The 13,771-nt window shown below is 42.5% G+C and overlaps 2 protein-coding genes across 2 annotated transcripts; one reads left to right on the top strand and one right to left on the bottom strand.

The window, feature by feature from the left end:
- Positions 1 to 787: 787 nt before the first annotated feature.
- LOC127777395 (uncharacterized) lies at positions 788 to 3,308 on the top strand. The gene is made up of 5 exons (XM_052303978.1): positions 788 to 980; positions 1,063 to 1,155; positions 2,396 to 2,466; positions 2,553 to 2,618; positions 2,707 to 3,308. Exons 1-5 carry the CDS (start codon positions 917 to 919, stop codon positions 2,959 to 2,961), a joined length of 549 nt encoding a protein of 182 aa, XP_052159938.1. The 5' UTR covers positions 788 to 916; the 3' UTR covers positions 2,962 to 3,308.
- Positions 3,309 to 3,620: 312 nt separating this feature from the next.
- Positions 3,621 to 12,025, bottom strand: LOC127777385 (uncharacterized). Its single transcript, XM_052303967.1, has 16 exons — positions 11,740 to 12,025; positions 11,307 to 11,494; positions 11,101 to 11,186; positions 10,920 to 11,022; positions 10,381 to 10,583; positions 9,700 to 10,304; positions 9,463 to 9,597; positions 9,314 to 9,341; positions 7,784 to 7,863; positions 7,405 to 7,507; positions 6,702 to 6,826; positions 6,319 to 6,421; positions 5,696 to 5,775; positions 5,216 to 5,327; positions 4,993 to 5,100; positions 3,621 to 4,098 (listed from the first exon to the last, which is right to left on the bottom strand). Exons 1-16 carry the CDS (start codon positions 11,881 to 11,883, stop codon positions 3,974 to 3,976), a joined length of 2,328 nt encoding a protein of 775 aa, XP_052159927.1. The 5' UTR covers positions 11,884 to 12,025; the 3' UTR covers positions 3,621 to 3,973.
- Between the last annotated feature and the right edge of the window lie 1,746 nt (positions 12,026 to 13,771).

Raw genomic sequence — 13,771 nt, 5'->3', positions numbered from 1 at the left:
TACTTATTTACTTATGGCCACCAAGATTTTCAACCCAGTGAGTGAAATCGTGCAACCACTACTTAACCACCACACCAACTTCACCATGAGTTGGCACAGCTCCAGCTCCAGGGAGCTCAGCCTTTCCACCAAATTTGGAAGTGGAGTTGGGTGAAGCTCTCTCACAAAATGTACTAGAGTTATAGAGCTGGGTTTAGGCAGCTCAACAACTCTACTCCAGACTCAACTTATAGGGTTATATTTAGAAGTTGGAGCTGTACCAAACAGGCCCTAAATATTTTAAAAACCAAACGTGCAGTGAAAACCAAAAGAAAAAAAACATAATGACTCCGTAATTCATGCGAGTAATGTTTTGTAAGGTGCATTATATAATGTGAGCGCATACTAGATTACAAACTACTCACCCCGTCTCATAATAAAATATAATAACATTTTCAATATAAAACAAACATTGAATCAAAAATTATTCAAAGTTAAATTTAATGAAACTAATTTGGTGCCCTAGATATTGTTATTTTTTATCAAGTCTAAACAATTTGATTAAAAAAAGTCAAACAACATATAATATGAAACAAACAGAGTATATATATGACGTATCATAAATTATAAATTATTGTTCAGATTTATAGTATTAGGATTTGCATTAGTACGAGTCGCAGTTGCATTCGAACGAAGGGAGTAGCTCACATTCCGGCCCCACAACACAATGGGAGCCCAACCCATGAAACCAAAATACTCCGAGGCCCGTTTATTACCAGCGTTCCTGAGCCCTACTACACGCCCGCCCGCCGCCTCCACCGTCTCCGCTCGCCGCGCAGCTCATCTTCCCCTAGGCTTCTTCCCTTCCGGCGGGGCCATCCAGATTACTGGGTCCTCTCTGTCCAGAAGGCCTCGCCTCGCCTCGCCGGTGACAGCCATGGGGGAACCGAGCAAGGAGCTCCTGGACCTCCCCTCCGAGCCCAAGCCGCCATCCCTCATCGGTGCGCGTCCCTTTGTCCTCCGAATCCCTCTCGTGGTCTCCTCCGTCCTCGTTGACGTCTGGAATCTACGTGGTTTTTGCAGAGTCGATTCTCGTGGGGAGGAGAGAACAGCAGCAGCACAAGGAGGGGAAGTGCAAGGCGGGGCCTCCCACCGATCCACTCCCCAAGAGCCAAGGTATCCTTCTTCTTCTTCTTGCCGCCGCCGCCGTACAGCTCGAATTGGAAGACTGTGCAGGTGTTCTCGATTGCGCTTAGCTGCCGCATGATTGAGTTTGCTGATTTGACACAAATCACACAAACCTTTTTTTTTCTTGTTCGCTTGAACTATCGGGTTAATAACTATTTCCTCCGTTTCAGATTATAAAACTTTCTAGCATTGTCCACCTTCATATAGATGTTAATGAATGTACTCATTAACATCTACATGAAGGTAGACAATGCTAGAAAGTCTTATAACCTGAAACGGAGGTAGTAGTATTCCGACGATATCGAGGGAACGTATCCTATACATACAAGCCTCCCCGTGCATGCACAGACCTTACACACACCAATTAGCAAGTAGTATCACCGAAAGTTGTATGTGCTTTTAGTGTTATTACATCTATGTGTAATACTCCATCCGTTTCATGTTATAAGTCGTTTGACTTTTTTCTTAGTCAAATTTATTTAAGTTTGATCAAGTTTGTAGAAAAATATACTAACATTTTCAATATAAAACAAACATATTATCAAACTACATCCAATGTTAAATTCAGTGAAACTAATTTGGTATTGTAGATGTTGCTAATTTTTTTATATAAACTTAGTCAATCCTAAAGAGTTTTGACTAAGAAATAAGTCAAACGACTTATAATATGAAACAGAGGGAGTATCAACTACGATTTGATTTGCCAGTTGGTTGGTGTGCACGACGTGTACACGAAAGGCTTGTGTGTACATGATATCTTTTCCGATATCGAAGCCACCTGCTAGTTTGAAAATCAAATCGTAGTCTGAGTTTAGCTTATTAGCTTTACCAGAAAAGAAACAAATGCTTTGAGGTGGGATTGCTCTTTGTGGCTGGAACCAGGGGCAGAGACAGCGTGGGACAGGGAGGGGGGGTTCTTTAGACCCCTCTACCCCCTAATATACCATTAGAGCCCCATAATACCCTCCTAAAATTCTAAACCATATATTTATAGATGAGGGCCCAAAAGGCTAAGAAGGCCCAAAAAAATCCTAACCCATCCCTAAATCTCTCTTAGTTGCTCTTGGTCATTTTGTTTTAACTCCCGCTATAATTTTATCCTGGCTCCGCCACTGGCTGGAACTGGACAGAATGGGTTGTAATTTGCACGCAGAGGAGTTCCTTCAGTTTAGTTTATGCACTTACTCACTGGATTTTCCTTTGTTTTGGATGTTGTAATGGAGGTCAGTTCTTGGAAGAGTGAAAGATTTCTTGGGAGAGATGGCAAAGGCGAACGAGAAATTGCATCTCGATGTAAAAGTATGCCTCTAGCTGATATTACGTTAGATGAGTGATCATGCTGTTAATTAACTCCTAAAGATAATATTTGTGTAATATATTTGCAGAATAAGCGTCCTGAAGAGTATGATATCGAAGCGCTTACAGGGAACGAGAAGGAATATATTGAGATGGTAAGTTAGATTTTCTCTTAGTAACATGATGGAGGGGAATGCAGGGTGCAGCTAGTACTAACTGGTGAGCACATAATTCTATCTCCAGGATTTGCTTCTTGGTGTAGCTGATTTGCATTCAGAGAAAGCTGTAGAAGTAGCTGAAGCAACAATGAACGGCTTCCCACCTTCAGGAAGGTCATTCGCTTGCAGCTCATCTGACTCTGAAGATGATAGTGATGGTAGTGACGAAGACAGCGGTGATGAAACAAACATGTCTAGCAAAGATGCGGATGAACCGGAGGCTCAAGCATCAAAAGGAAAGAAGCCCAATAAACGGCAGAAGATCGTTGTTCTTAACTAGGATCCTTGTCATCTTTGACAAACCAAGGGGAGGGAGTTGTGCTAGTATTTCAGAAAGGTTGTGCTACAGAATGGGACTGAGACTACCAGGGCAGCTTGAAGAACAGACATCAAGATATCAGAATTACCTACTGTATTTTGTTGTAGAATGCTGAGGTTAGCTAGGATTATTTGTTTTCGTCAGGGCCAAATGATGGCATGTCAAGGCCCTACTTGGGGAATACACTGCGCAGCAGTATTGCCAGTTCTGATCTATACGACTATACGTGTCCCTTTAGTTCCTTGGAGCCGAGTTATTGATTTTGTTTCATATACATTGAAATCAATGTTCACGAATACTCATGTATTTGTTTAATTGTCTGATAGTCTGAGTCCATGCCATACATCTAATGAATTAATTGTACTTCCAAGATAAAATTATACCTAAATTCCAACTGAAACTTGCATCTACAATGTTGTGTTGTCGGTATTAGCTGTTATTAATAATCTGAATCCATGTCAACAATCTAATCTATATAATCTTCAAGACGATAATTCCGTATGTGTTGTTAAAAGCTTCATGACGACAACTTCAACACGTGTCTGCAAACTAAAAAAAGGACATGAACCACGCAACACCTTGCAGAGAAGGATTTTAGCACACACTGTTCAATCGGGGCGTTCCTAAGCGCCATATACAGCGCTCATGCGAAATTACCTTTTGAAAACACACAACAGCTACAAATGAAAATGGGCAGTCCCGGGCCCCGACTCCGAGCAGCTTCCTTTTAAAAAAAAATAAATCATGTATGCAAGTTCATAGCATGTATGCATTACACTGCAACTCCACAGATACAAACACTTCTACACAGAGTTAGCTCTACAATATAGGAGGAAGCACCTCAAATGACGAAAAATTAACAGCAAAAGTAACACATAGATACGGAACAGATCACAGGTTGCGCGAGCCATGCATGTCGAAGAATGCAACTTGTCCAAAGAAAGGAAGATAGGGACTTTCCCGGGCCAGGACCTCAGTACTTGGCAGATTCGGCTAACAAATCTGAGAACTGTTCAGGAACAAAGGATTTCACCCTCAATGGGCCTTTGCCTTCCTGACTAGGAGAGAATGATTTAACACCGATGACTGTGGCCATTGCTGCAAAAGAATGTAGTTCAAATCAAACTTTGTTGCTTAATGTTGGTATCATATGTTATTTTATTAACAATACCATCAGGAGGGTGCATGCAAAATAGTACATAGACAGGCAGATGAAACCCCAAAGAGAAGTTAAGCATTGTTATAGCAGTATTAGATTCTGGCCCAGTATCCAATTGTAATTTACCCTGACTTCCCCCACTGTCTTCCACTTCCAAAGCAGGAGCTTTCTACTCTCCACAAGTTATCAATGTACAGACAAGTAGACAACTAGCAGGATGAAAAATGGAGCTTTCATGTGGCAGTTTCTCATAGCCACCAAGACAAAAGTTAGCTTACTTATGTTTGTCTTACCTATATCGTGATATAAGTTCCATTAGTACTTAACCGTAATGAGATCTAGTAAGTCGCTAAAACACTATCCAGCACAGCTGGAGAATGGAGGCATTGGAGGAACCAAGGAAATAACAAAATTGCCTGAACTAAAATATAGTAACTAATAAAAAAAAGTTATTCCGACTAGCAGCATTTTCTGAGCAGCAGATTTGATTAAAAAAAAGGGATTTTGAAGAACTTACTGGAGTTAGGCCAGTAGGCTGTAGTCAGGCTGTTAACGGCCTATTCCAGTTTACTATTTGCACTATTGTTTTCATATACTTTTCCTCAGGAATATGAGTATTTAATTTTGTGAGCATTAACATCAAGGTTCTGTTAAAATAGGTATAAAAGAGCTTCTTTCCAGACAGTATGGAACCTCATGGTCCAAACCGGAAGGTCTGGTTAGCACCAGTTATATATTCCTGCCTAGAAGAAGCAGCAAAAGACAGGAACACACACAAAAACAGTTGATGTTGATTCCCCTCAAAAAACTGTTGGCATGATCATTATACTTACTTCCATGTATACGCCCATATATAAATCTTTCACCAAGCCAATGCTGCAAAGGTTTTGACCGTATTCGTGTGCTTCGTCTAACACCCGCTTGCCAAGTAAGACCCGCATCTGATAATAATAACACATGAAAATAGAAATATCAGGCTTCCTACTTATACTTGTGTATTTGTGTTTGTTATTTCTGAATAAAATCTAAAAATGGTGCAATCTGCAGAAGTAAGACCTGCCAAGCTTTTTCTTCTGTTCAAATCTTGCTTCTTATTTCTCTTTCGAACTTCATTTTTACTCGTACCATTACTCGGTGATGGTGACTGGCTTGTACAAGCTGGCTGTTGCTGGAAGTCCAAAAGCAAATATGAAATTAATCCATGTAACAGAAGGTGAATATGTCTATCTAACAGAAGTTGTCAGTCTGTGTGATGCTTGTTTATGGCTGTGTGTGACTTCAGGGGCCTAAACAAGTCCATATCTTAACCTACTGAATAAAACGAAACTACTCATCCCTCATTACCTCAACATGGGTGATGTATTAAATGCTCAAGCATGTTACATGTACCTTTATGGCCTTCAATAACATATGCATGACATGATAAACAAGAAGTCATCCAATGCTTTTGTGCTGTCTATTCGCATGCTATCCATACGATATTTTACAGAAATACAGAACAAGATGCTCACTGAATATTCAAGGAAAGAAATCTACCTCAACATCTGTGTCCTGCACATGAGGTTGAATCTCTGGTTCAAAGTTTGGTGCGTGTGTTTCCAAATCACCTGCCTCACCTGTGAAGAAAATGTGCTTCAGTAATCCACACGGAATAAGACTATTAATGCCATAATATGTGCCCTAAACATTTTAGGGTGTCTTTGGTGTGGGGACAAGGTGGGATGGGTTAGACTCATCCCTGTTTATGGGATGGGATAGTCCTAACTATCTGTTTGGTTGAGGGAAGGGGTCAGATGATCCCGTTCCACCTGTCCCCGAACCAAACACCCTCAAAAGTGGGCTCGACCGTCGCGTCCCACCCCATCCCATAGAACCAGCAGAAAGCGTATAGGTTTCAGTGTTTCACCAAAAATACAGCATAATGACAAATAAAGTTTGAATCAGTTGGAGATAGCTCATCAAATCTTTCCAGCATTATATGGAACCAAAGGATGCTGAATTCCCATCTTAGAAGGCCTGTAGTCATGCCTAGTGAAGCTGCCGACCGTAGCTAAGAACAGTCCTTTGTGGCCAAATAGCTATGGATACTAGGTCAAAACAATCTTTCAAGATACATGTATCATGAGTAAATATAAGCCCAAAGCAGAATAGGTACAAACCTGCTGCTCTTTTTTGTCGCTTTGATGGCTGCTTCTTATTGTTTCCTCTTTGTTCCTTGCCTTTACTTGGGGAGAGTGCATTGTTTATATCAACTGCCAGTTTCTGAAATTCCAAAACAGTCAAGCATGTAAAAAAAGAAGACAAATAAACAAGCAACTCATTTCCATAAACATGATGCAGGCAATATGGCAAAAGTCATTGCAATTTTGCCAGCCCATGCCTACCGGTGCTACGTAAATGACAACAATGATGCGTTATCCATATCAATAAAGTAGAGAGACAAATGTTCAACTAATGCTGCTAACTTCGAGTAGGAATACTTACAGCAGCAGTTTCAAAGGCTGTGGCAAACAGAAAAAATAATAATGATGAGAAAACTTACCTCAGTGTTTCCACGATGTATTTCAGATTGATTCTGTGGATAAGTATCTTCTGGAGGAATTTCCGGTGTATGTACTGTGTTGTCTGTATCTTCTGGGGGTATTTCCGGTGTATGGATCAGGTTGTCTGAGAAGAAAATATGCTTTTAAAAATCAAAAGAATAAGAAAAGAAAATTTGGGAGTAAAAAAACTCGCTTGTTCTGGCTTGAAAAAAGAAAGAGAAACCAGCTTATTTTGTGCCATTTATGTCCCCATAAGGTTCTCCTTGCGAAGTCCTCACTGATATTACAAGATAACAAGTTTCCAAAGGAAGTGAGATACTAGTGCTTGACGAAAGCATATCCTATTGCAATGTCTTCTCAGCTATACCATGATTGAGTTTGTGGATAAGAGATGAAAGCAAGAGTACAGACAAGAGGAATAAGAGAAACTTTATTGGCTTGTGACAGAAATGCTTTCGCTGACGTTTTAGGGTTATTTCCTACGTTTTCAAATGTATGCAATTTAGATTCTGCAAAGTAATGAGTACGATCATGCCTAGTGAAGCAGCCAACCATAGGTAAGAACAGTCATTTGTGCCCAAATAGCTATTTGGATAATAGTCCTTTGTGGACATAACTATTTGGATAGTAGGTCAAAACAATCCTTCAACATACATTTATTACAAGTTACTAATATAAGCCCAAAGTAGAATAGGTACAAACCTGTCTTTCTTTTTCCTCTCTTCGATGGCTGCTTCTTATTTTTGCCTCTATGTTGCTTCCCTTGACTTGGGGAGAGTGCGTTGCTTTTATCAACTGCCAGTTTCTGGAAGTCCAAAGAAGACATGTAAAAGGAGAAGACAAACAAAAATAAACTGAGATAAGTATGCACATGATGCAGGGAATATGACAAATCATTGCAACTCTGCCAGTTCCTGCCTTCCCAGCACTATGTACATGACAACAAAGTGATATGTCATCCATATTGGTGCAGTAGAGAGAGATAAAAGATCAACTACTGCTGCTAACTTCGAGTAGGAATATTTACAGCAGTTTCAAAGGCTATGGCAAACGCAAAGAATTACAATGATGAAAAACTTACCTCAATGCTTCCACGATGTATTTCAGATTGATTCTGTGGAGTATCTTCTGGGGGTGTTTCCAGTGTATGGATCGGATTATCTGTGAAGAAAAATGTGCTTTAAACCTCAACAAAAGAAGAAGAAACTAGAAATTGGAAAATAGAATTCTCAGTTGTTATGGCATGAAAAAGAAGAAAGAAAAACAACTTATTTTGTGCCATTTGTCCCCATAAGGTATTCCTTGCAAAGTCCCCTCTGATATTACAACATAACAAGTTTCCAAAAGAAGTAAGATATTAGTGCTTGACAAAAGCATATCCTATTTTAATGTCTTGAATACCATGATTGAGTTTGTCGATAAGAGATGAAAGCAAGAGTATATAGGAATAACAGAGACTTTATTAGCTTGTAATAAAATGTTATGGCTGACGGTTTATGTCTATTTCCTAAGTTTTCAAATGTTTGTAATTTAGAGTCTGCAAAGTAATGCTAGGGGGGGACTTTGCAGAGCAAGACAGCTTCTGCAGTTGTAAATGCCACACAATGAATTGTGGGGTGTTCATCAAACAGTGGCAAATACCAGGTGCTACGCAATTTTCATGGTAAGAAACTAAAGGCCATGGTTATATAAGGCAAACATTTTCAAATTCATGCAACTAGTAAGAACGGTAAGCATAGTGCTATCAAACTTAGGTTCCAAAACATATTGCTGAAGACATAAATGCATTACATTGAACAAACCAAATCTGAATTCTGAATGAACTGGTATAAATGCAGGATTTGTTTGTAGTATGGTACAAAATTATTATAACAACAAAATAATGAAGCTGATTCTTCTAGATGATGATGCTTCTAAGAGGGGATGAATTGTCATGGTCCATATACTAGCTAGAAATAATCTTCCAATCCCATGCAGCAAATAATATGTTTTTGTCCAATGGCATTCATTTTCAGAAAGCATATGCAAATAAATAAATAAACAAGTGGAAGAAGGAAGTTTGACTATAAACTACTAATATCATTCTACATATTATTTCCAGAAGAGCATCATTCCATGGCACTAATATGTCAACACGCCAACAAAATAACAGCAACGTGTTATCATTCTTTATCTTTAAATATCTCAGCAATCACAAAATAAATAGCTGATTTGCAGAATATGCACTACCATCCATTTCTTTAAGCAGTAAAACATAGCAATGTCCACTGCTACAGTCACAAGAAAGAATTCCAACAGAACAGGCAACTATCGAGCAACTTTTGCATTTATGATAGGAATGATTTCACGGTTACAACAGAAAACGATTCCACAGGATAATACTGAGAGGAAGAGAGATTAAAGATCGAAAATTGCATAAAAAGTCATTGGGATAGATGTCGAAAAAAAAAAAGCACCATTCTGAGTCGACCATCGCAACTTCAAGATTTTTTAATCAAGTCTAAAACTCTAAATTATATGCAAAAGTTTGTTGCCGTGGCTGTGCAGTATGAAGACAAAATGTTGCAAGTATTACAAGGTAATATTCTGAAATTAGAAGGGAAATGAGTACCTTGGGCCACATCACCTCCAACTATTTCCTGTCACACAATAGAGAAATCAAAGTTCCGTACGCATTAAACACACTAAGTTTAACATACATTACACATGCTGGGATCTAAATTTGGCAATAACTGTTTCTGCAGGGAGCCAGGAACTTACCTGATGTTCAGAATTGCCATCTCCATGATGCAATGGAGATACATTTCTACTTGTAGTGTTCGTCAACACTTCAGTCGAGCCACCTTCCAAATGATCGGGAGGAGAAACCGTGCAATCTATTGGCATAACATCTTCCTGAGGTTTAAAATAAAGCATAATATATGCAGCAGAGTCAACGGTTTAGAAGAAGTTCCATAGCAAATATAAGTCCGAAGAACAAGTTTTAGTAACAACTACCTCTAACGAAACACTATGCCTGGAAGATGTGCCCTTCTCTTTGACAAGTTCACTATCTCTGTCCACACCAATTGGTGAATTTTCTGTTGGCTGTTCATCTGTTGTTACACCATCTGGAGGGTTCGATTCAGATTCAAGCACATGCTCTGGAGATTTGATGCTAGGACTTGGGGTCTCCATTGCAGTAGAGCCCTCATTGATCATCAAACCCACTGCATCAGATGAACGTCGCACAGGTGATTGTTTACACAGCAGACTTTCCGGAGACCCATCAGATTCATCGTCTTTTGAAAGATCTGCATGTTTATCTTCCAGGGCATCTCCAACAAAAATGCGTTTCTCCAATTGTGAAATTCGAGCAAGGTTGCTTCCAGGTGCAGTTCTTTCTAATGCATGATCACTCATGGGATTTTTCTGCTCAGTAGTGTTGCTTGCAGGCGTGTCACCTGGAACATTGAAGTCAGGGAGACAAACTTTTCCTATGCTTATTTCTTTAATCTGTAAAGTCTTTCGGAGTAAATTTTCTTCTTCGTCTTCATCCAGATCTTTGAATGCGGAGAGTAAGTAATTCAAGGTGAAACTGTTATCCTTCCCAACAAATGAATCTGTACAGAGGAAAATATTTAAGCAAATATACAATCAAGTATTGACTAACAAATTGGAAATGAGGAGATAAGTGACCTTCTCTCGCTGAGATATCTGGTATAGCATCTTGGCTAGATCTTGAAGAAACAGGCTCTGTTGTCATTTCATGAGCTGAGCCATGCACATCATCTTGGGTAGTCTGTGATTCTGTCACAGTTTCTGTTTGGGAAGCAGGTGCTTCAATGGCATCTGGGGCATCAGAGCTGGCGCTAAACTTGTAAGAATGGACTGATTTTCTCCTGGTAATTAACCACCAATAACACACGGATCAATTCCCTTTTTATTTCAGGCAGATGCTTCAAGTACATTACAGTAATAAGTAACCTTTGTAGAGTGACGATAGTTAGCATAAAGTAGCTACAAACAATGAAGCTGAATACACTCCCACTGTTTGTCTCAATCAGTAGCAATAATAAGCAGGAGCAAATGATAAGGAAACACATTTGAATCAACTAAGTGCATAACACAAGATGCTATATAGCAGAAAGAAAGTAAGATTTCCTGCAGTTATATACCCATGTGGCTCATAAATTTTATTTAGTCACCCGAGTTTTGGAAAGAAATAAGAAGCAAACCTCAACAGCCCAGGTCGTAGCTTAGGTGGTTCAATGCCTCGGTTATTATATGTTCCTTCAGTTGGAACCTCACCCCTTAACCTTTTAATCTCCTTATCAGCTCCTGCATTGATGGACGGTTGTTAGAGTGTTGTTGACGCTTTTGCTAGCTACCAAAATTGAATGCCACGATATGGATTACTTTCGAGCTTTTCCAGGGTCAAAAAGTATTCATCAGGATCTTCAATGTTCAGTAACTCTGTGTAGTCCACATTTTGCACCGGTTTGCTGGAGAACAAGAGAAAGGAACCAAGTAATTTGAGCTCGAACCACCACTTACAGCAAAATGTAGCTAGCTAATGAACAAGCTACCGAGGGAAACAACAGTAGAACAAACAAGTAGCTTACTTCGTGGGGGGCTTGGTCTTGAGCCGAAACCGCTTGCGGTCCGGCGCAGGCCTTCTCCCCAGCTGGTTGTTCTTGCCATCCGCAGCGGCGGCAGCCACCCCCGCTCCATCGCCGCCATAGAGCTTCCCTATGTCCCCGACAGCCTTCATCGCCATTCTAGCCTGCTCAACTAGCTCCTTGGACCCTTTCTGCCCCGCACATTGACACATTTGTGATGTTAGCTCGAGCAAAATCCACAAAAACAGAACAGCAGTTCGTCACTTCTCCTCTAAAGAATTATCCTCAAAAAAAAAAAACTAGAAAGAAAAAACAAGGGGTGGGGAGGAAAAAAAAACAGCAAAACCCTCGGAGGAGACTCCGAGCGAGATCGAGCCGCGCACGAGCACACCCATCGGTTCGGTTCTAGAGAGCGCGGGGAGGGGGGGGAGCGTACCAGTGGTCGGGAGATGCCGTCGAGCAGCGCCCCGCGGGCCGCGGAGGGGGACGCGGCGGTCCCGGGCGGCGCGGCGGGGCCGAGGGTTCGGGGGAGGAGGTGCGCCGGGGACGATGCGGCTAGGAAGGGATCAGCCGAGGCCATACGGCGGCGGCGGCGCCTCAATCTCGCCGCCGCGCGGGGTGGCGGAGAGCTCCCAGCGAGCGTGGGGGTGGGGTGGGGGATGGAGGATTGGAACGGGGAATGGGGGCGATTTGGAACGAACTGGCCCCCCTGTGGTGTGCGTTTCAAAAATCGAAACTGGCAGCGGGAGCCGGGAGGTTGGCGAAATGGCGAGGGGTAACGGGGGGTTTCTAGAGATGACAACGGGTATGGACCCAACCGGTTTCCACTCCCTATACCCACACACATTGAAACTAAATCTGTCCACTAAAAAACCCATACCCGCACCCGCACGGGTGATGAGTACCCATTGCGTACCCACACCCGTTGCAACAATTTCAATTGTGCACAACAATAACTCAATAAGGTTATAGGCTGCAATGATATGTACACAGCAAGATTGAAAAACTAAGGCTCAAACAAACCATACGGGATACATACAGCCATCCACATTGCAAAATCAACAGCAAGTCATCTCTACTCACGGTCACAGCCCCAGCCGGATTCAACGACCTACCTCACTGCACCTGCGGCAACGCTCCTGCCGATAGCTGACCGGCGCGCGGCGTCCCTGCCCCCAAGCGGCGACCGACGCGGTGGCTATCCCGCCCCCAGGAGGCGGCGTCCCTGGCTCCCTGGACCCTGCCCCAGGCGGCGACCGACGCGGTGGATGTCCGCCTCCACGCTGGCGGCTGCCCGCACAGCGGCGCCCATACTCCATCAGCTCGACCGAGACTGGCTAGCGGCTGGTGCTGCGGCCGTGCGCACCTGCGCGGTGGCGTGCCGGCGTGTGGCGTGCGCTCGTGCGGTGTGGCCGTGGCTTGGCCGCTTGGGGGATGGGGGCGGTGGAGAAACGGAGACAGGAGGGAAATGAGAGGAGGAGAAGGGGAATAGGGTTTAGAGGAGCGAGGAAAATAGGATTTATACCTAGGGTTTTGATGGTTGTGGGCCTTGGGCCATGTGCATATTGGGCTAGGCCTACGAGTATTTTCAACCCACGGGTTAATGGGTTCGGGTGACAGGAGAACGTACCCACACTCGTGTACCCGATGGGTGAAGGTTTTGCCCGTTAACGTACCCATGGGTATGATGTTTGGAACGTTTATACACCCTAATAGAGTAAAAACCCAACGGGTTTTGGGTCGCGGGGCCCCATTGCCATCTCTAGGGGTTTCGGTTTTTTTTTCTTTTTTCTTTTTTAGCGATTGCGAGAGATTTTTCGTCGGCGAGGGGACACGGCCACATGGCGGGGCAGACGGGTTACAAAAAGTCGAAGGCTTGGCCTTTGATGAGGCACAAGAGAGGGTCTAGCTATTGTGAGAAGCCTGCCCTGCCCTCCACCCATGCCTCCTCTTGCCGCCGTCTACTGGGGTAAAAACAGTCACGGAAAGTTTCTTATCACCCGAGCACCCTTTTTTATAAGGGGTATTGTTTCTAACCATACCGTTTTTAGCTATTTTTAAATTTTGTTTTTTCTAATTTCTTTCTGCATCTTATTAATATCGATATTGAGTAGTTTAAATGATAAATATGGTCAATTACCGGCTGATCGAGCATCTTTTTTGAAAAGATGCTACCGAATTTGATCGTTTACGACCGTTTTCACCTGTTGCCGTCACCAGCCATGGTAGCTTTAGCTCATTCCAGGCCATCGCATGGCCGTCCAAGGTCCCAATCAGGACCCCCTCGATAGACCCCCTCGATAATATACAGATCTCCTTCCCCTCTGCTAGAGCTGAGAAGCCCCACATCACTGGCGCCCTTTTCGACCGAACCAGCCATCGCCTCGGCCACACAGCCGGTGCACTCTACTACTTTGGTCTCCAAGCACGTGGCCTTACGTTTCCACGGCTACCCATAACCCTAAAAC

This window comes from Oryza glaberrima, chromosome 1 (genome assembly GCF_000147395.1).
Source record: "Oryza glaberrima chromosome 1, OglaRS2, whole genome shotgun sequence".
Lineage (NCBI taxonomy): Eukaryota > Viridiplantae > Streptophyta > Magnoliopsida > Poales > Poaceae > Oryza > Oryza glaberrima.
The sequence above is the reverse complement of the archived record's forward strand: the minus strand, read 5'-3'. Positions and strand labels throughout refer to the sequence as shown.